The 18,700-nt window shown below is 42.4% G+C and overlaps 4 protein-coding genes across 5 annotated transcripts; all 4 read right to left on the bottom strand.

Moving 5' to 3' along the window:
* On the bottom strand, nt 1–3,605 carry LOC134178590 (zinc finger protein 862-like). Of its 2 annotated transcripts, XM_062645464.1 has the most exons (2): nt 517–3,605; nt 412–461 (listed from the first exon to the last, which is right to left on the bottom strand). In XM_062645464.1, the coding sequence occupies exons 1-2, from the start codon at nt 3,346–3,348 to the stop codon at nt 456–458; spliced, it is 2,838 nt and encodes a 945-aa protein (XP_062501448.1). In that variant the 5' UTR covers nt 3,349–3,605; the 3' UTR covers nt 412–455. The 2 variants fall into 2 exon arrangements, with proteins under 2 accessions (XP_062501447.1, XP_062501448.1); XM_062645463.1 differs by having other exon boundaries at nt 1–3,596.
* Nucleotides 3,606–4,240: 635 nt separating this feature from the next.
* LOC134178482 (uncharacterized) lies at nt 4,241–6,452 on the bottom strand. Its single transcript, XM_062645357.1, has 2 exons — nt 5,318–6,452; nt 4,241–4,365 (listed from the first exon to the last, which is right to left on the bottom strand). Exons 1-2 carry the CDS (start codon nt 6,450–6,452, stop codon nt 4,241–4,243), a joined length of 1,260 nt encoding a protein of 419 aa, XP_062501341.1.
* Nucleotides 6,453–9,875: 3,423 nt separating this feature from the next.
* LOC134178384 (uncharacterized) lies at nt 9,876–10,334 on the bottom strand. Its single transcript, XM_062645261.1, has one exon. The coding sequence runs from the start codon at nt 10,298–10,300 to the stop codon at nt 9,884–9,886; it is 417 nt and encodes a 138-aa protein (XP_062501245.1). The 5' UTR covers nt 10,301–10,334; the 3' UTR covers nt 9,876–9,883.
* A 6,472-nt stretch (nt 10,335–16,806) lies between these two features.
* On the bottom strand, nt 16,807–17,915 carry LOC134178858 (uncharacterized protein K02A2.6-like). The gene has a single exon (XM_062645766.1). It carries the CDS (start codon nt 17,888–17,890, stop codon nt 16,958–16,960), a length of 933 nt encoding a protein of 310 aa, XP_062501750.1. The 5' UTR covers nt 17,891–17,915; the 3' UTR covers nt 16,807–16,957.
* Between the last annotated feature and the right edge of the window lie 785 nt (nt 17,916–18,700).

The following is an 18,700-nucleotide window of genomic DNA, read 5'->3' as shown; positions in this document are numbered from 1 at the left end:
GCGCTCAGAGAGAGAGAGAGAGAGAGAGAGAGAGAGAGAGAGAGAGAGAGAGAGAGAGAGAGAGAGAGAGAGAGAGAGAGAGAAACGGAGTACTCTGCACGGAAACAGCTAATTTCTGTGTATGTATTTCTGCTGCAATGTTGCTATTACTTGGAAATTACAATGAGACGTAGAAGTAGAAGACGCATCACGTAGCAACTACGTTTCCAACTATTAATTAACTCAATCATTATGATAATAACTCGTATTAGAATGTTCTGTCAGTTACCGCTAGAGGCACAATATACTAAGTTGAGCGTACTTTCCTCTTACACTGCCATCATACTTCAAGAAAGCATAGTACGTGTTTAGGAACTTCTCGAAATAAGCCTTGCTATCAGCAAACGAAACAATAGCAAGAAGAGCACCGTTTTCGCCGTGAGAATGGCTGTCAAAAAAAACTGTAAGTCCACGGTCTACTGCTACAGCAAAAGAAAACGGATGAATCACTAGCACGCCTGCAGAACGACCATTTACGTTGCACTCTGCCTGTGATTGAAGGTTGTCAAAAATTTCATGACACTGTTCAGGCGTTATAAAGAAGTCTTGACAGATTGAAACCCCTATTGCAGGTTTGAGGTTGACGACTTCACTGCACGAGTACATACCTGTTAGTCCTAATCGATCGTACATCTTGTTTCCTTCCATCATGCAGTTGCACATCATTGACTGAAGGTGAGAGCAATTGCCACACAATGCTGATTCGGTTGAAATGAGTTCCTTGCAAAACAAGGCACAAATTATTGTGCACGCGTTTGAACCATTTCTACCGTCTATACGACTCTGACATTGATGGCGTGGAAGCAAAACCACTTGCCGTCCAAATTGTTCATCAGTTACATCCGAAGGGATTGTACTGCAAGGAACAGATGCAGCAGGAACAGCAGCTGATACTGTAATGCTAGTTGGAAGTGTGCGGTGTTGTTTATTTTCCTTCAGTAACAACGGTGATGGTGATTGCTCTGAAGACGCTACGCTGGAAAAGAATGTTTTGATTGTTTTCTGCTTTGCAAGTGTCACAGGTGATGAAGTAGGAACCAATGATGAGACAGTAGGCACGGCAGAACTGGTACTGCCAGGTGGTAGGGGGTCAGTGAGTATTTCCCCAAGGGGACTTGGAGCAGGTGAACCAGTGGTAGCCGAAATTGGAACAAGCATTGAACTGCTAGAACACGACTTTGTTACAGAATGTTGAGACGCTGCTGGTACAGACACCGGTGTGTAGCTTTTAGAGGGTACCCGCCTTGTCTTTTTCCCGTGCCACTTCCACAGAGCAGTCTGAAACGGAAATTCTGCTGCTGGAGGACCATCAACAGATATCTGCATCAATCGATTGAGAGTAGCATACTGTAGACGGTTTCGACGAGCATTCTTTATAATTTTGAGCTTGCTAAAATCGCGTTCGCTATCTGCAGTTGACAATGGTATAGCTAAACCCCAATCAGCAACACTGAGAAGGTTTGGTAGGTCCCATGAATAATGTCGATGAAGTGTGGCTATTAGCTCGGCACTAGCTTTGCACTGATGAAATCGTGTGTCTGCTCTGATGACAGATTTTGCATGTACCCATTCCACTCTGGTATCCGCAGAATCTACAAGTGGCCTAACAATTTCCTTAACACCGTCAACACTAACTTGGTGAGGTTGACCGAGTAAGTTTAATAAAACTTCCAAATGATCGTTGCCAAAAGAAGACACGTCTGACATTGACATTTCAATAATTGCTACAGGATCAAATATGCTTAATGCTGCAAGCAACGGCATTGCAGGAAATCGGTCTCTCAAACCTTGCTCAAGTTTATCAAAATAAGTATTTCGAACTGTTTCTCTCCATCTGCGTCTCTTAAGATCTAAGTCTCGGATCGTAAGATTTGCAGACTCCAGAAACTGTTCAAGTTGTTGCTCGTTAGACCCTGGCATTATTCGGAGCTGCTCTACGGATGCCATAGCTACATCTAGTGCTGGCTGCAAATCGCTAAAGTTGAAACTGGATTTTTGAAACACTTTCGAAAGCCGAGTCAGGTGAGGTAGCAAATCTTGAAGCATTAGCAAGGAAGCAACAAACTCTACCTTTGAGATATGAGCAAGGTATGCCTTTGCAGCAGCGTCTTTTCTTTCAGAGGCTTCGCGGCTAAGAGCTACTATCAATGCTGGGAAACAGTTTACAAAGGCTTTTACTGCAGCCTCATGCGACAACCACCGTACAAACTTGGGTTCTTTAAGGTAAGTCTCAGTTTTGTCAAACAGTACCTGTACAGCATGCAGAGCTGCTTCTCTCACTGGCGAGTTATGAAAAAAGCGAAATACTCCTCCCAGCGTTGGCTGGAATACGTTATTTAAGTAGGGGACGTCTTTGCACGCGTCAGATACTGCTAAGGCCTCACGGTGACAAACGCAGTGCACATGCACAAGATGTGGATTGACTGCTTTCATTCGGCTGGCAACGCCACTGTGGCGGCCAGTAAAATTGCTTGCTCCGTCTGTGCCAAAGTGCAGACGACGGAGGTTGACTCCACGGTCTTCACACCACTCACATATTGCATTGGTCAAAGTGTAGGCAGTAGTGTTAGGTACGGGTTGGAAAGTACCAAAACGAGACCTAACTACACCATCACAAACAATGCGAAGGTGTAAGTCAAGCTGACAGATATTGCTAACATCAGTTGTCTCATCTGCCATGACTCCCACAAATGCAGATCGCTGAATAAGAGACGATGTTTCATCATGAACTACTTCAGCGAGAGCTTCCAGAAATTCTCCTAGTATTTGGTCACTGTCGTAGTGTGCATTTTTACCCAGTCTGATAGCGGAGAGATCAACACCAACCTGGCCTAGTAGCTCTTTCAAACTATGCCATTTCCTCAAAGCAATATCTTCCTTTGCTATCCAGTACAGAGCTTGCAGGCATTTCAACATTGCAGCATCCTGTTGCTTGTTTTTGTTTCGGATGTGCTGTATCTGCATTCCTTGAATGCCACCACTTTCAGCTACACGTGCAGCTTGTTTGCTGTGACCAATAGCTTGCTTGTGTAGCCAAGACTCCTCGTGCTCCTTTACTGCGTCTAGCTTCAGTCGAGTACAGCCTCTAGTAGACCATGCTCCCCTGTTGTGTCCTCCAGGTAACATTGTTTTATCGTACCGCTGGCAACACACTTTACAGAACAATTTTGGCAGTGAACCATCTTCACCTAGCCGGTAGGTCAGCCACGACCGAGTACTTGCCCATGTTGTGTAGCTAGCCGGCATGCCAGATGGCAATTTCACCTTCTTTGCAGGAGGTCCACTATCTGCTGTTGAGGCTAGATCCATACCTTCAGTATCCAGGATGCGCAGTAAGGATTTTAGTGTCACCGTATGTGAAACATGCAGCGTCACTGTATGTGACACATGCAGCCATTACTAGTACAGAAACTTCAACTATAGGTTATATAGCTATTCAGATGTACCATGACACCTTATATACAAGGCCCTAGTAAAGAAATGAGTTACAACATTCTTGTAAGAGAAGGTGCAGGTGTACATGTGGATGTGCAGGTGTCTTTTGCAAAATGGCATTCCTATCTTGATAGCCTGTTGGTGCACACGTGCCAATGGCAAGGTGAGAATGCAATTAACATGTGAGGTACCCTACTGACATGTAGCTGTTTAGCTTTCACAGCAGGCTGTCTCCACAACCATAGTCCCTTCTTCTTACTTGGCAATAATTGTAATCCATCCAACCGGCAAAATCAGCTATATTTACCTTCCCAACCGGCATTTTTCCTTCCCAACCGGCAAAATGCAGGCACTGCCGCCTCTGGCGAGAACACTGTGTTCAGTCAAAAGTCTCATTAAGTAGAACATGTAATCAAAATAGCAATGTGTTGAGTGTTGCATGTAAAACAATTAAGTTACTAAGCAGCAAAGCAAAGCGCAAATGTCATGTTAAATTTAGTCTGTGTGGTAAATAAAGTATGTGTTAAATTCATTCTGGCGTTGAAAGAACAATGTTTAATATTTCATCAATCACTTACTTAGGTCTAGACATTTTTAACACGCGTACACCCCCCGACTGTTTTTGACGAAATGGCCTCTTCTTTGATGAACTGTAACCAATAGACATCCAGTCTCATTGCTTCGTATGGTGAGATGCATGACCTGTTTTAGCTTTACGAGTTCCATTCGTCAACCAGCTATATAGCTAGCTGACCTACTAAACTACTCAGTCTACTTTACTAGACCGTAACACATCAGCGTAGTTCGCTTTGTACTTTATGTTGGTTACTGCGACAAGATCAGGAAAGCTCCAGACTGTAGATTTGCGCGTGTCAACCAGACTTAATTGCACTATAGAGACCATCTCTATGTAACTAGACACATTCGAACTCTCTAGCGAATGCGCTAGAAGATTTATAGCCTTTTAAACGCACGGACTAAATTATTATATAATAACCTATTAACTCTGTACTCCGCATGACGTGGATTAGCGCATATCCGTGTAACGAAACCGAACACGTGAGTCTGGAGTTGCCATTGGAAAAGGAGGGAAACATCACAGGGTTGTTGCGCAAGTCCTGACTGAGCAAACTATACTGTCTGGCGCAGCGGCCAACTCCGGCTAAGCGGCCGCCCCTAACATCAAGCTTTCTCGTTTCTGGCTTGTATTTCCACTAACATAAATCACTATCTTGTAACAGATAGACTTAGCATACATGGTTTTAGCTACGTACTGAATGAACAATGATGAAAAGACTATAGTCCGTTCACGCATTAGAGAGACTGGTGGAATGTGGCCATTTGCGCGACAAAGGTGTTGCCCTCCGGGCGGATATTGGTATCAATCGAAAGCTCTTCACTTGCCGGATCTAATTACACTCACAGTTAGGCTACAGAAATGTAACTGAAGTTACTAGAGCCAATTTCCTGTATTTTAATGAGTTAGGGGGGAGAAAGGCGGGGCTAAGGCGGGATTAGATTTAATTGCATAAAGCAAAGTACATAATTGTTATAGCTAGCAGGCTGTTAACAGTAACCCAACACAGTAAACTTCCCAGTTGGGGTGTCAGTTAGCTAGGAATGAGTGCGTCTAGGATCCGTTTCTAGTCTTCATCCTTGGAACTTTCAGTTTCAGACGACGACGACGAATCTTCTGATTCAGGACCAACTTCAATGACCATCTGCTCTACAACGTCGTCTAAAACACCGTGTATTGTCCTGTAATGCTTCTCCACCTTCTCACGTACGTGCTTCACGCAGTTTGCCCACTTTTCCACAGTAACGTTTGCTAGACCTTCTCTACACAGGCGCTTGATGTTTTCCATGGTAAACCCAGCTATCCCTGTGTTGTGCTGTGCAGCATGTCGTTTTACCTGTGCCCATACCAGCTCAATGGGATTGAGTTCGCAGTGTCCCACGGGTAGCCGTAGACAGTCGCATCCAAACTTCGCTGCTAGAACATCCGTCTGGTACACAGAAATGGGATTGGATCTCTTGATTAGGTCAAACAGTTCGACTTTCAACATTTTGGGCTCATGGAGTATTTTATGTTTGGCCAGCCAGTCAATCATATCTTGCTTTCTGGAAGACTTCGTAGGGATCTTTTCTACTACAGCATTGTGATACCTTGCATTGTCTAGAACTATAACTGATTGAGGTGGGCAATTGGGTAAAAGTTTATGCTCAAACCACTCCATAAAATGACTAATGTTCATTTCATTGTGGTAGTCACCAGTGTCTTTTTTCCCCACGAAAACCAACTCTGCTTCTGGTGTCCATCCCATTTCTCCTCCCGCGTGTAAAATAATCAGGCTCTTCCCTTTTCCACTAGGAATTCTTAATCCACCTTTTCCATCGTAGTCTGTCCAGCATTTTTCCAAAGTGTGGTGTTGATGTAGCGATGTTTCATCCAAGTATACAATGGGTCTATTCCTTTCTCTGAATCCTTGTATTTGTTTCAGGTAGTTGACCCTTGCTGTTAAGATACGATTTTGCTCGTAGAGACATTTTTTCCTGTTCATAGTTTTGTAGGCAAAACCCATCTTACGTACTGTCTTATACAAACTTGTCTTAGAGAAAGGGTAGTTGACTTCATGTACTAAAGCTGCATGCAGCAACGACATGGTAGGGAAGGTCTTGTCTGTATAGAATCTATGTATTCTGCGTCTAATGACACCTTGAAAATTGTCTGTGTACTCTTCAAGTGATCCACTGTGTTCCATTTTACCTCTTTTCGTTGGACTGCTGACATTTCCCTTTTCTTTCTGTTCTTTGCAGATCCGATATACAGTGGACCTATTTATACCAATAGCCTCAGCTACACGGTCAGCTGGCTTGTCCAACAGCATAACTCCTTCCTGCATTTCTCTCTTAAAGAAGTCATGCAGTTTAAGCACCCAGGTCTTTTCAATACTTCTGAGATGTTTCCCTTTGTGCATTGCCATACAGAAATTAGAAAATAGATGAACACAGTTGTAAGTAGAAGTAAATCCAACAAAATCAAAGTGATAATTAATTTGAGTAAATGGTGGCTGGTGTTTTATAGTCAGGTGGTTGTATGGTTAGGTAACCAAGAAGAATTTTGAAGTTCACCATTTAGTCTAGATAAGCCCCATTTCTGACTATAGTGTAGGTCAGAGGAACTAGGAAGGTCAAAGTCCTCATAGTGATGTCATCAACGCTCAAAAATGCACTAAATGGCTGGTCAGTTTGGTTCTGATATGGTCAAATTAGTCAAGTTCTCGTGGTTTTCAGACGCTTCGCTGAGCCAGAAGTGAATGAGTGTATGTATCTCGTACATATAGCTGTTCCTAGAAGAGGCAACTGACACATACAACCAGTGAGCGCATAGAAACATCCATTTCTGTAGTCATGGGTTATAGCAAAAGGACAATTTTTAGTATATCATTGCATCATGAAGGAAACCGCGTTTCCAGCCAGCGAGGCAGCCAGAGGCAACACATTCATACTTACACTTTCATGTAATACTAGAGTTACCTAATTTGTCATTGACACCATCCACTCTGAAACATAGATGTTAATTGCCTTCTGTGACAACATAACATCCGTTTACACAAGCACTACGCCACGCCTTAGGGTGTACCCTACATTCCACCAGTCGCTCTAATTCGTGAACGCACTTTTGATTTTTTACTGGACTTCCATCTTACTCAGTTTTTACAACGTTATTAAATCTTTTGTGTCCCTTAATATCAACATCTGCTACAGGCTGTGGCTTGTCGAGTAATGATCAGTTCTTGCTATTTCTTATGAAATTGAGGCTGGCAGTGCCACATCTAGATTTGGCTAGATGTAGCATCCAGAGAACTCAGTCAGTTGATTCAGTGGCCGAACAGAGATGTTCTTCATCGTACTTTAAAACAGGATATCGTCGCACTACCTGTATTATTGATTGCTCGGAAGTCTTCATTGAAAGACCAGCTTCTATGCTAGCTTGTTTTCAGACATATTTAGATTACAAGAGCCATAATACGTTCAAGTTTCTTGTAGCCATCAGCCCTACAGGAGCAGTAATATTTGTGTCAAAATGCTGGGGAGGCCGCGTATCAGATAACACTTGGCAACACATAGTGGTTTTCTTCAACACTTGCAACTTGGTGATTTGGTCCTTGCAGATCGAGGCTTTGATATATCTGATGAACTGGCAATGTGTGGTGCTTCTCTAGCTATTCCACCATACACTAGGGGAAAATCCCAACTTTCTCAAAGAGAAGTAGAAACATCAAGGTCTTTGTCGAGGGTCAGAATTTACGTTGAAAGGGCAATTGGGAGGATGAAGGTGTATAGAGTTTTGCCATCAACGTTGTCCATATTCTTAAAAGTTCTATGGAAACAGAGTATGCTACTATAGACAAATTATTGTTATATGTGCTGCTTTGTCAAATCTTCATCCACCATTAGTTTCAGACTGATGTATCAGATACTACAGAAATTAGATTATATACAGACAAACAATAATTATGAGTTTCTCATGACTGCATACACTTGTATTTTTTATTACTGATTACAGTCAGAACAGAACCATGACCCATCTGGCCTTTCTTTGATGTCAACACATGCAAAATGAAACCATTCATATTTGCATGAAGGACTGTCGCATAGAATCATGGAGCCATACTCTCTTTTACACCAACAATACAGCTTTGGTTGGTCTGGTTTTTCCACATGTCAACTAATGAGATGATGTGTCATGAGTTCTGGCAGCAGGTGTTCCACATAGAAAGCTGTAAGCTTTTTAAGGAGTTTTCCCAAAATGGGGCATTTTTGTATATTCTCTGAATGGATATGCCTCTTTTAGTCCACACCACAAAATCACAAAACTGTTTGTCACATATTGCTCTCTGACCTTGTACTTGGGTGTAGTACCTGTGGGATTTGTTCAAGCCATTGTGTTTAAGATAAATTCCTCTTTTTCTTACTAATGCCTGTGGATGATTGTCTCTCCGTGAGTATGGACACTATTTCCAAGAGGCCTTGCCCACAACACTGACACATTGTAACACCATCAGGTCTAGCTTCTAGGAAAGGGTGCAGTGGGTTTATAGACAGACCAGCCCCTCTACACACAAACTAATGATTTGTTGTAGACATTTGCTGGATGTACTCATCGAGCAGTATTCTCATTCTCTTTTCCCCATTTGACAGCAGGAAGTCTACTGATGTCTTTTCTTGTTAGGAGGCGTCTGACTAGCGATTCAGGGTTGGTAGTTCATTTTCTCACAAGAACGTCATGGAAAGCCGAGGCGGTTGGTCGTTCTTTTCTCTGATTGCACCATTCTTCACATTGCCTTTTCATTCTTGTTTCTCTCTGAACAAGTACCGTCTCGTCTTTTGTGATAGATAAAGATTGATACACTTCTTTAGCCTTTTCCAACGAGGCATCTTTGTCCAACTGCTGAAATTCGTCTGCAAAGAGATTTGTCAGTGGTGGAGGGAGATGGTCTTCTGATTCTGCGTGTGATTGTATACAAGGAAGTGTTTCGTAACTAGGTATGGTAGATTTGTTAGATGGCAAAGAAGGAAATGCAAGAGGACTACAGGGTAGTTTGTGTGAAGACTGGTAGCGGAAGTTGTCAAGAACATAGCTGTTTCTTGGCTGACAGTGGGAAGGTCGTTTGTATTGTTACATGCAGAAGAGCTACTTTAATTTCTACTGTAGTCAACAACAACATGTGTTGTTGTTCTAGTTGATATGGAGAGGCATTGCTGGTTACTGGTTGTAGTTGATTCAGGGCAGGTTGACACATTGTGTCGTGTAGAAAGAGTTGGCTGACTTGTTTGAAATACTGTAGAGGCAGGAATTGGGAACCACTGTTTGTAAAGAGGTAAGTATACTCTTCAGAGGCAATAGGGGTTGATGTTGAGGACCTGTTTCCTCTGGGAATCTCCGACTCTTCTCTGGAAGAGGCTCTGTAAACTTGTATTGTCTTTCAGGTTTGATCGAACTGGTTTGACAAATTCGATTTCAACAATCTGGCAAGGAGTAACCTGGTCACAACAAAATTGGAGAGCACTATGAAATGTATGTAGTTCTTTCTGAGTTTGCTATTGAGAAATACCTTTGTCTTGTAGGTCTGATTCCATTGGCATGGCAGAGATATATAGGACACTTGGTTATATCCTAGCCTACAGGCAGCTTCTACTGTAAACATGATGGCTGCAACATGACTACAGACTGCAAGTAACGAAATCCGCCAAGCCTTTCCCGATGTCTGAATGGATCCAATCATGCCCAAGTTATAGACTGGGCCTAGCTTTGTCGTAGAGTGAGTGGATGATGCCTCTTCATCTCTTTGCGAAAGCGTATCTTTTTCTTGAGGTACTCCATCTTACGCCATTCGGACTACATTTACCCTTTTCGTCCGGCACATTGACTTCCAATGGTTAAGCCCATTGCATTTTGGCACCGTTTGTCCCAAGCTGGACACTTCCGTGGCGGATTTGTCCCCTCACAACGCATGCAATCCTTGATCATCGAACCCCTAGAGGAATATTGCCGAAGAGCATCTACTTGTACTTCTTTGGAATCTTCATCCTCATCAACAACTTCATGATGAACTGTGGCTACATTGACACCTCGCTGAGAATCAGTCACCATCCTTTGACGCTGCGCTGTCGCCACCTCTTCCGGTCGACAGATCTCTAAAGCTTTTGTCAAATCTGTATGTCCTGTCGCTAACAGGCGTGTGGTAAGACGCTGATCCGCGACACCCAAGACTATGCGGTCTTGGATAAGTGAGTCTTTGATGTCGTAGAGAGCACTCATGACTGTGACGTTTGTAAAGCTCTACAAGGCATGCACATTGACAGACTGTGATACCATGAGCTCTTTTTTGAAACGTGGAAAAAGTGGAGCCTTCGAACTAAACAAGAGTGGCCACATACAAGCGATACAGCGTCTAGGAGAGTCTCTTACTTTGGACGAAGACCTAATTCAATTGTGAATAGTTTGTATGCAAACTATACGGAAAGGAGACCTTCAAAAGTGTTAATTCGTTTATATATCACTTTCTTGCACTGCAACAACTATTTGCCGATTTACCTCCAACTCTTGATGCATTAGTTCAACATGTTCGCAGAAGCAACTTCCAAGCGTACGTGTGTACCTTCGGAAACAGTGTCTTCAGCATGTAGAAGTTCCCAGTCCTATTGGGCATGGTTTGTGAAATTAATGATGGTGACATCAACGTATTATGAGTGACTCTTCCTCCAACACCCTTAGCTCTTTTGAAACTGCTGCGTCTTAATTATTCATCGGGTTGCAATAGTGCGAGATGTCCGTCATTCAAGAAATTAATGATGGCGACATCAACGTATTATGGGTGACTCTTCCTCCAGTACCCTTGGCTCTTTTGAAACTGCTGCGTCTTAGTTATTTATCGGGTTGCAATAGTGCAAGATGTCGGTCATTCATGAACAACGTGCCATGTACTGATGCTTGCAAGTGCAAAGAATGTCTCAATACCGCGGCTGCTGATCCTTCTGTCACCGATCTAGATGTTGAAGACGATGACCTGACTGTTCGTGATGAAGTGTAAGCGAGACAATTAATAATGGTTACATGCTGGTTTGTACAAAGTATTATGTAATGTTACAAACTGAAAATGCCGAAGTTGTTTACAGTGCTGGAAACTGATGATAGCTTTCTTAGTATAATTAAGTTGTGTTGCTAATTTTCAATTTATTCTGTAACATATGCTAGTAAATTAAGATCAATGGTAGACATGTATAGTATAAATAAAGTCAAAATTATATTAATTATAGATGATGTGTGTTTACAACTACTAATGCATAAAGCTGCGTCAACAAATCGCGTCAACACACGCATGTGAAGTACGCGGCCAGCCTCGCTGTTCTGAACAGTTTGCGCGCCCAGATTTTCGTTTATTTAGAGTTCCAGAAAAATTTAGTTACACCTATTATACCTATCAAATTAGAAACAGTCCTCGGGAGTGTAAGACTAATATTGGAAATATATATATATATATATATATATATATATATATATATATATATATATATATATATATATATACAAACGCACAGACATGCAAAACAGAGTTAAGTCTGCTCGCTTCGTTCGCATTTAATAAAAATAACTGTATCAAGAAAACCGACCACTTTCGCAATTGCCAAGAAAGTGCGATAGCCTTTAATTTGAGTCTTACCTCGGTTGCAATCAAGAAACCTTCCTCTTAAAGAGGTGGGCACGGAGCTTCTCGCTACGACAATCGGCCCACGGACTAGAACGTGTCAACAAAATGATGGACTTGATCCATTTGATGTTCTGTGCTCGTACACGTCGTTTAGATTATTCTTTGCTTTGTGGATTGCTGACTTGATTTTGTTGCTACTGGCAGCTGGCATTGCTATATTTGGGTTGCAATGGCTAAGACGAAGTCACTGGGAAGAACTGGAATACGAAGGAAGGGCTGACTTTGACTAGTCATTTTCTATGAATAGTGGGAAGTATGATCGTAGTCATTCTCAAAGGATGATGTCAGCGATAAAAGATTATTTTGATTTTCTGACTTTTTGTTATTCATTTCTGATCAAGGACTAGGAGAAACATTGTACAATGTGCAAGTTGATCTGCATCTGCAGGCAAGATGGGCACATAACTATGAGAGTTATGTCTACTATGTATCTCAGTTTGTCAAAGTCCAAATACAGGTGCAACTATTAATGAATAGTTGGAGGAAGTATAGCTGATCGTGTGACGAGCGCAGTTGAGCAGCCAAATTAATTAAGTGAATGGTCTATTTGTCATTTGGGTGATCATCTTATTGCCTATGTCGAGGTAAAAGGAAAACAATACTTTTTACAGTTTCTTCTCCAAGTGCTCACTCCATTTATTTTGTGCGTCCAAGGGATGCACGGTGGCACTTAACTGTAAGACTTAGCATAGAGGTTATTTATGTGACCAGTGTGACAATGTAGCGTAGTGTGCTGTGGTGTGATAAGCAGAACGGCCTGGCTACACAAGACTATGGTGTAGTTGTGGTGACGGCAGCGGTGGGGCGGTGTGTGTGTGTGTGTGTGTGTGTGTGTGTGTGTGTGTGTGTGTGTGTGTGTGTGTGCCATGTCTGCTTGATTGTCTATCTGGTGTCAATCTGCTTAATTTATTAACACTCACTGTGATGTGCTTGTCTGCCACAGTAAGATAGACCTGTTTCTTAGACTTTTGCAGTTGACTTTAATCCATTCTAGTCTACTTCGTCAAATCTTGAAATGGCTAGTGAACGTCATTCGGCCGACTCAAACAAATTTATCATCGAGGAAACATTTAGCAACGTATCATATGCGAGTTTCTGCTGATATTACTAGCGAAACTGGTAAAGCGTCAGAGCAGGTGTGCATGATGTTCCCACCTTGCAGTAAAACTGAAAAGTACATTTTTATGCACTTTAGCTGAGAAACAGGTTGACTAAATCTACAGCACCCTTGGAGTATGAGTCTATCATTAGATATGTTATATATATATATATATATATATATATATATATATATATATATATATATATATATATATATATATATATATCAAGATGGTACTGACATTCGTTCGTCAATCTTGTGGACTTTGAATAGCGCGTTGAACACAGTAGCGCAATAACAAGACAGAAAAAGCATGACTTCCCACAGCCATGATGATCATGCTGCTTGATCAAGAAGCCGGAAAGATGTAGGCGGAGATGGTTTGGCTGCTACGCGAGACTACAGTCCATGCACACAATAAAATGTACTAAGTGTAATTGCCCAGATAAACTTGACACAGTTGCTTGATGATCAGATGTATAATTGTGATGTAGCAAGTCAGCCAGTTGCTATTACACTGCAAAAGAAATGTAAACAACAACAACCACAGCAATAATAATAATAATAATAATAATAACAATAACAATATCAAATATACTACAAGCAACAACAATGCATATCTGTTGCATAAAACATATAACAAAGTTTGTATATTACTCATGCTAGATGTACATGTCAGGTTTAATGTCCAAACACTTCAATATCTTGTATCTGAAAGTTTCGTTGTCCAACAAGCCAATGGTTGTTAGAAGTGACACCTGGTGGGTAACTGTAAGACTGACGATTGAACAATAGCTGGAGCTGTTGGAATTGGTATTACTGGAATCAGAAATGAAAATATTGTGACCTCCTCCAAATGTACAACAGTAGCCAGGATTATGATAAACTGCATGGTTACTGTTGACTATTGCAGCCTTTACTTCAGTGTTTCCTAGAGCTGAATATTTGAAAACAAAACAGAAATGATTGTGATCTCTGTTTATATCCACCTGCACTTGTCTATGGCACATTAGTATATTCTCCAAAACATATCCTCCAGTAGTGTATATCACACTGATCGTCTCTTCTTTGTTGTCACAGTCACAACAGACGGGGAGCTTGCGGCGTTACAACACACCTACAGTCAGCGAGACACCGGCTGGTGAGTTTTATTACACCAACGTAGCGTCTTAGTGTTTCTTCATTTATTAATGATATCTCGACTTGCACTATACATTTAGAACTCTGGCGATTACTAACATTCGTTCTATTTATATATTACTGTCTAAGGCTAAAGCAAAAGCCAGATCGAGCACAAACGTTACAACCTGATCACAAGCTTTACAACTCAGAAGAGTAGCAACAATAGGTTACGCTAGCAAATTACCTAACTAAGGTAAATGACAAATTTTCGAGAACATGGGCACACACAGACACACGCACACACAGACACACGCGCGCGCGCACACAGACACACACACACACACACACACACACACACACACACACACACACACACACACACACACACACACACACACACACACAATGAGTACAGTAGGAGAGAACAAAGGAGACATAATAAGTATTTAGACACATTCGCAGGTGCTGTTTAATTTGATCTGTCCAAACAGCTGTGGCAGGCGCAAGTTGCCTGACGAACAATCCTGGCTTTTTCTTTGGGACGTGACACACACTTCACATGAAAACAGTTGTTGCAGCTGTTGCACTAGATCATCTTAGATCCTGACAAGTGTCTAAAGCAGGTGCAGTGGATGCTAATTTGTACCTTAGTTTCAACTGCCCTCCTCACTGACAGCTTTGACTCAGGAAATGGAGTCATAGTTCCAGACTCTAAACATTGGTGGAGATGGCGACGTAAGGAATGCTCTAAATAACTTGTGCTGCTTGGCTCTACACCATAGCAAATGGAAGTGGCAAAGGCTATTACGAAAACGCCGCAGTTTCTTTTTCCTAGCCGCTGCTGTTGAACCGATTTGACAATCGTTCTAATTTTCCATCGTCATCTGCCACCAACCTGTAGAGATCGGACAGCTGTCTTCGAAGAGAGGCTAAGGCGTCCACTTGACAGGCTGTCAAAAATCTCAACACAAGTTGGGTTGAATGTTCCAACTGTCGATGTTAACCAGTGAAGACAGTCGTTGTTGTGAATGTGGACAGCTCCTACATCAGCTGGAGCAAACCCTACTTTAGACGTTCCGATAAGTGGTGACAGCAAACAAGCTACATTTGGAAATTGCTTTTTCAGCAATTCTTGTGCTGCTGAAATGTGTTGGTCGTTCAACCATTCAGAGTTTATTAGATGTGGTTCATCTTCTAGGGTTAAGTGCATTTGAGGCTACCACATCTTACTGGTAATTGGATTGACTTCATCAGTATCTTTATCACTGCTGTTCAGTGTAACTGTGCGTGATTTATCAACTATTGTGCTATTGCAGCACCTTCCACGATGGCAGCTTGGAGAACACAGTTGCTGTTTTCGACGACAAATGCATCTCTTCAACACGGCACAACCATCATGACATCCGCACTGTGTTACAGGCCCCATTGATAGCATACTTGGTGGACTTTTTGGTAGTCAGTCATTGTATCATTAGTTTTACCTAGCTCCGAGGCTGGTGAAGTTGGTAGAGCACTTAGCTCTTTTCTATTGGAAACTGTCACTGTACGTTGCTCAGTTCCTGCTTGGCCAGTAGACGATGTCCTTTCTGGAGAAGTTAAAGAAACGGTAACTGTATGTGGGGACGTTGTAGTGTTTGTTAGAGCACTAGACGAAAAAGTTGGTGGAATTGTGATGAGTCTTTTAAAAAATGATAGTGTTGTTGCTTGCAGTGACGAAGATACTTTACTTGGTTGCCGGAGTTTTTGAGGAGAGGTGATGTGTTTGGCTGTGTTATAGAGGAGACAAATGATGTAGTTTTCTGGGTCCTGGTGTTGAAGGAGGATGAAGTTCTGGGTTGAGTGTCTCTAGGATCAAGGACAAGTGATGTCGCTGGTTGGCTTGATTGAACTAATGTACGTGCATTAGATTGGATTGTCGTTGTGCAGACAGCTGTGGTAAAAGTAGACACAAATGTTATATTGGAGAGATATGTTGTAGTAAGTCCAGGTGTTGTAGTGGAGACTGAAGTTGTAGTATTTGATAGAGCTTCAAAGAATGCAGATGTTGCAGAAACAGATTGATGACCTTTCTTTTGTTTGGTTGTTGCACATGGTTTTGGAGATGTTTCGTTCTTGCAGTGCGTGCCATGATGGCATTTGCTGTGGCAAGAAACACCTCTTCGGACACAAGGACACGCTCTAGCCGACAGACAACCCTTTTTGCATTGGCAATGGTATGCTACACGTTGTCCTTGTCTTGGTCTGGCCAAGTCTTGCTGCTTCTCGTAATGAAATTTGACTATCACTTTGCCAGTTATTGTCATCGAGACCTTTAATTTTCCCAGAATACTTCTCCAAGGTGTTTTCATCGTACAGCCTGTCTGTAACTCCATGCAATGACCTGTTTTGAGAATTATGTTCCTCACTTGTTGAAAAACAAATTTGATTTGCTACACTTACCTCAAACGGTACGAGAATCGCTTAGTCCCTTTAACTTCAACTATTACAGCTGGCAGCCTTGGAAGATCAGCTGATGTTCGGTCTCGAGTTGGAATCTTGACCGTGACGTATTCTCCTACAACGTGAGCTTGTAGGCGCACACCCTTGCTTCTTGTCTGCTTCTTTACTTTTATTTGAGCTGCTTGTTTGTAGTGCACTAATGCTCTTTTCCTCCTCTGAACATGCTGTGCACTTGTCCCTAACCAGCCATCTGAAGTAGCAAGTAAGATTTAATTAACACATGCACATCAATGTGTGTAGTATTCCATATTTCTGGTGTCATCATCACTAGTGACAATTTCAGAAGCACATTGAACAGTAGAACTGTCATTGACACTGTAGTGTTCGGGTTGATCTATTGTTCTGCACACTCAACACAACTCAACACTCTAACTAACCCGTATATAGTACCCGTATATAGTACTACAATACTCTAATATACTACAACCCCTCCTTTTTCTCACTACTCTATTACTAACTCAAAGTAACTGTCTGTCAGTCAAGCCTACGATAAGCTGTAGTCTTTCAGGCGGACAGGTGGCTGTCTCTCTCTTCTTGGTCTTCCTTCTTTAGTTGTCTGTTTTGCCTGTTGAGTAGGGAAATGTTCGTCAAGGTCGTTAGTCGACTCTTTCTCTTGTACAGAGGGTGTTTGTCCTTCCTCGTATGGTCTCGTGTGAGAGATGTGTCGTCGGAGTGTCTTATTCCCGTTGGATATAACTACTTCTGCTCCGGCTCTGCTGATCACGTTATAAGGTTGCCATTCATAAGTGGTAGTCAATTTATTGGTCTTCTGCTGGCGTAACAGTACTTTGTCTCCTACTTTTATATCGTCGGTTTGTGCTTTTACTGCGATATCTCCATGTCTTTTCCCTTCCTCCTTCTTTCGCAAATCTTCATCTCGCATCTGTCCGTCGAAAACTGGGGTATCTTGTAACCCTAAAGTTGGCAGTTTGCATCGTACTTTCCTTTGAAAGAATGCGTCAGCTGGGCTGATTCCAGTTGTGGAATGTGGTGTGGTGCGGTATGCCATGAGGAAGATGTAAAGTTCTTGTCGCCAATCTTTACCTTCGACTTGTGCTGTCTGCATAGCGTGCAGCAAAGTGCGGTTCTGTCTTTCGACTTCTCCATTGGCTCTGGGCCATAATGGGGGGCTGGTGCTGTGCTCCACTCCATAGTCTTTGAGAAAACGTTCGAAGGAATGGTCCGTGAACTGTGAACCGTTGTCCGTTATCATGGTGTACGGAGCACCATATCTAGAGAACGTGGTCTTTAGCCTGGAGATAATGTCTGAAGCTCTAATTCGCTTCAACAGATCTACTTCGAAATATCGGCTGTAGTAATCCACTACTACTAAAAGATATTCACCAGTCGGTAAGGGACCAAGTATGTCAGCAGCAATCGTTATCCATGGACCTGTTGGGAGCTGTGTCCTTTTCATGGGAGGTGGGTGGGATGGCAATTGGGTAATTTGACAGGCGTGGCATGTTCTGCACATGCGTTCCATTTCGCGGTCGACGCCTTGCCACCATACTTTGGTTCGTAGTCGATCTTTGCACTTTGTAATCCCTTGGTGCCCCTCATGTGCTAATTGTAACACTTGGTTCCGAAGTTTAGTTGGAATCACTATTCTACAGTTTCGAAGAACGATATAACCAACAATGGTCAATTCGCCAAATACATGCTTGTAATTTGCCGGTACATTTGCTTGGTTTCCTTCTCGGATACTCCTTCGTAGTGACTGTAACTCACTGTCTTCTTTGGACGCTTCTTCAATTTGTCTCGGTGAGATCGACGAAGGTGCGGCTTCTCTTGCCACAAACTTGATGTATTCGTCATTCTCTCCACCTTGATCACGCAATGACAATCGTGACAAGGGGTCAGCAATATTGTACTTTCCTGGCGTGTAGATCACGTTGAAATCGTAGGGTTGGAGTCTAAGAACCCAACGTTCGATCCTCGCCGAAGGTTTGCTTCGAGGTCCATAAATGGTTTGAAGTGGTCTGTGATCTGTAATGAGATCAAATTTCCGACCTGCCAGATACAGATTAAATCTTTCACATGCCCAGACTAGGCCTAGCGCTTCCTTCTCTGTTTGAGAGTATCTGCGCTCTACATCAGTCAGACTTCTACTCGCATAACTGATAGGCTTCTTCATTCCATCTTGTTCCTGCCAGAGAACAGCTCCTAGTCCTACAGGACTTGCATCAGCTACGACACTGGTGTGTGCTGTTCTATCAAACACAGCAAG

This window comes from Corticium candelabrum, chromosome 4, assembly GCF_963422355.1.
Source record: "Corticium candelabrum chromosome 4, ooCorCand1.1, whole genome shotgun sequence".
In the NCBI taxonomy this organism is placed as follows: domain Eukaryota; kingdom Metazoa; phylum Porifera; class Homoscleromorpha; order Homosclerophorida; family Plakinidae; genus Corticium; species Corticium candelabrum.
The sequence above is the reverse complement of the archived record's forward strand: the minus strand, read 5'-3'. Positions and strand labels throughout refer to the sequence as shown.

Bases quoted from the DNA above. Each gene is read 5' to 3' on its own strand.
- LOC134178590 (XM_062645463.1), bottom strand. From the start codon at position 3,348: ATGGATCTAGCCTCAACAGCAGATAGTGGACCTCCTGCAAAGAAGGTG.
- LOC134178482 (XM_062645357.1), bottom strand. From the start codon at position 6,452: ATGCACAAAGGGAAACATCTCAGAAGTATTGAAAAGACCTGGGTGCTT. The intron at 4,366-5,317 runs GTAGAGAAGGTC...TGGTCTCTATAG, and splicing joins GGAAAACATCAAGCGCCTGT to TGCAATTAAGTCTGGTTGAC.
- LOC134178384 (XM_062645261.1), bottom strand. From the start codon at position 10,300: ATGAGTGCTCTCTACGACATCAAAGACTCACTTATCCAAGACCGCATA.
- LOC134178858 (XM_062645766.1), bottom strand. From the start codon at position 17,890: ATGAAAAGGACACAGCTCCCAACAGGTCCATGGATAACGATTGCTGCT.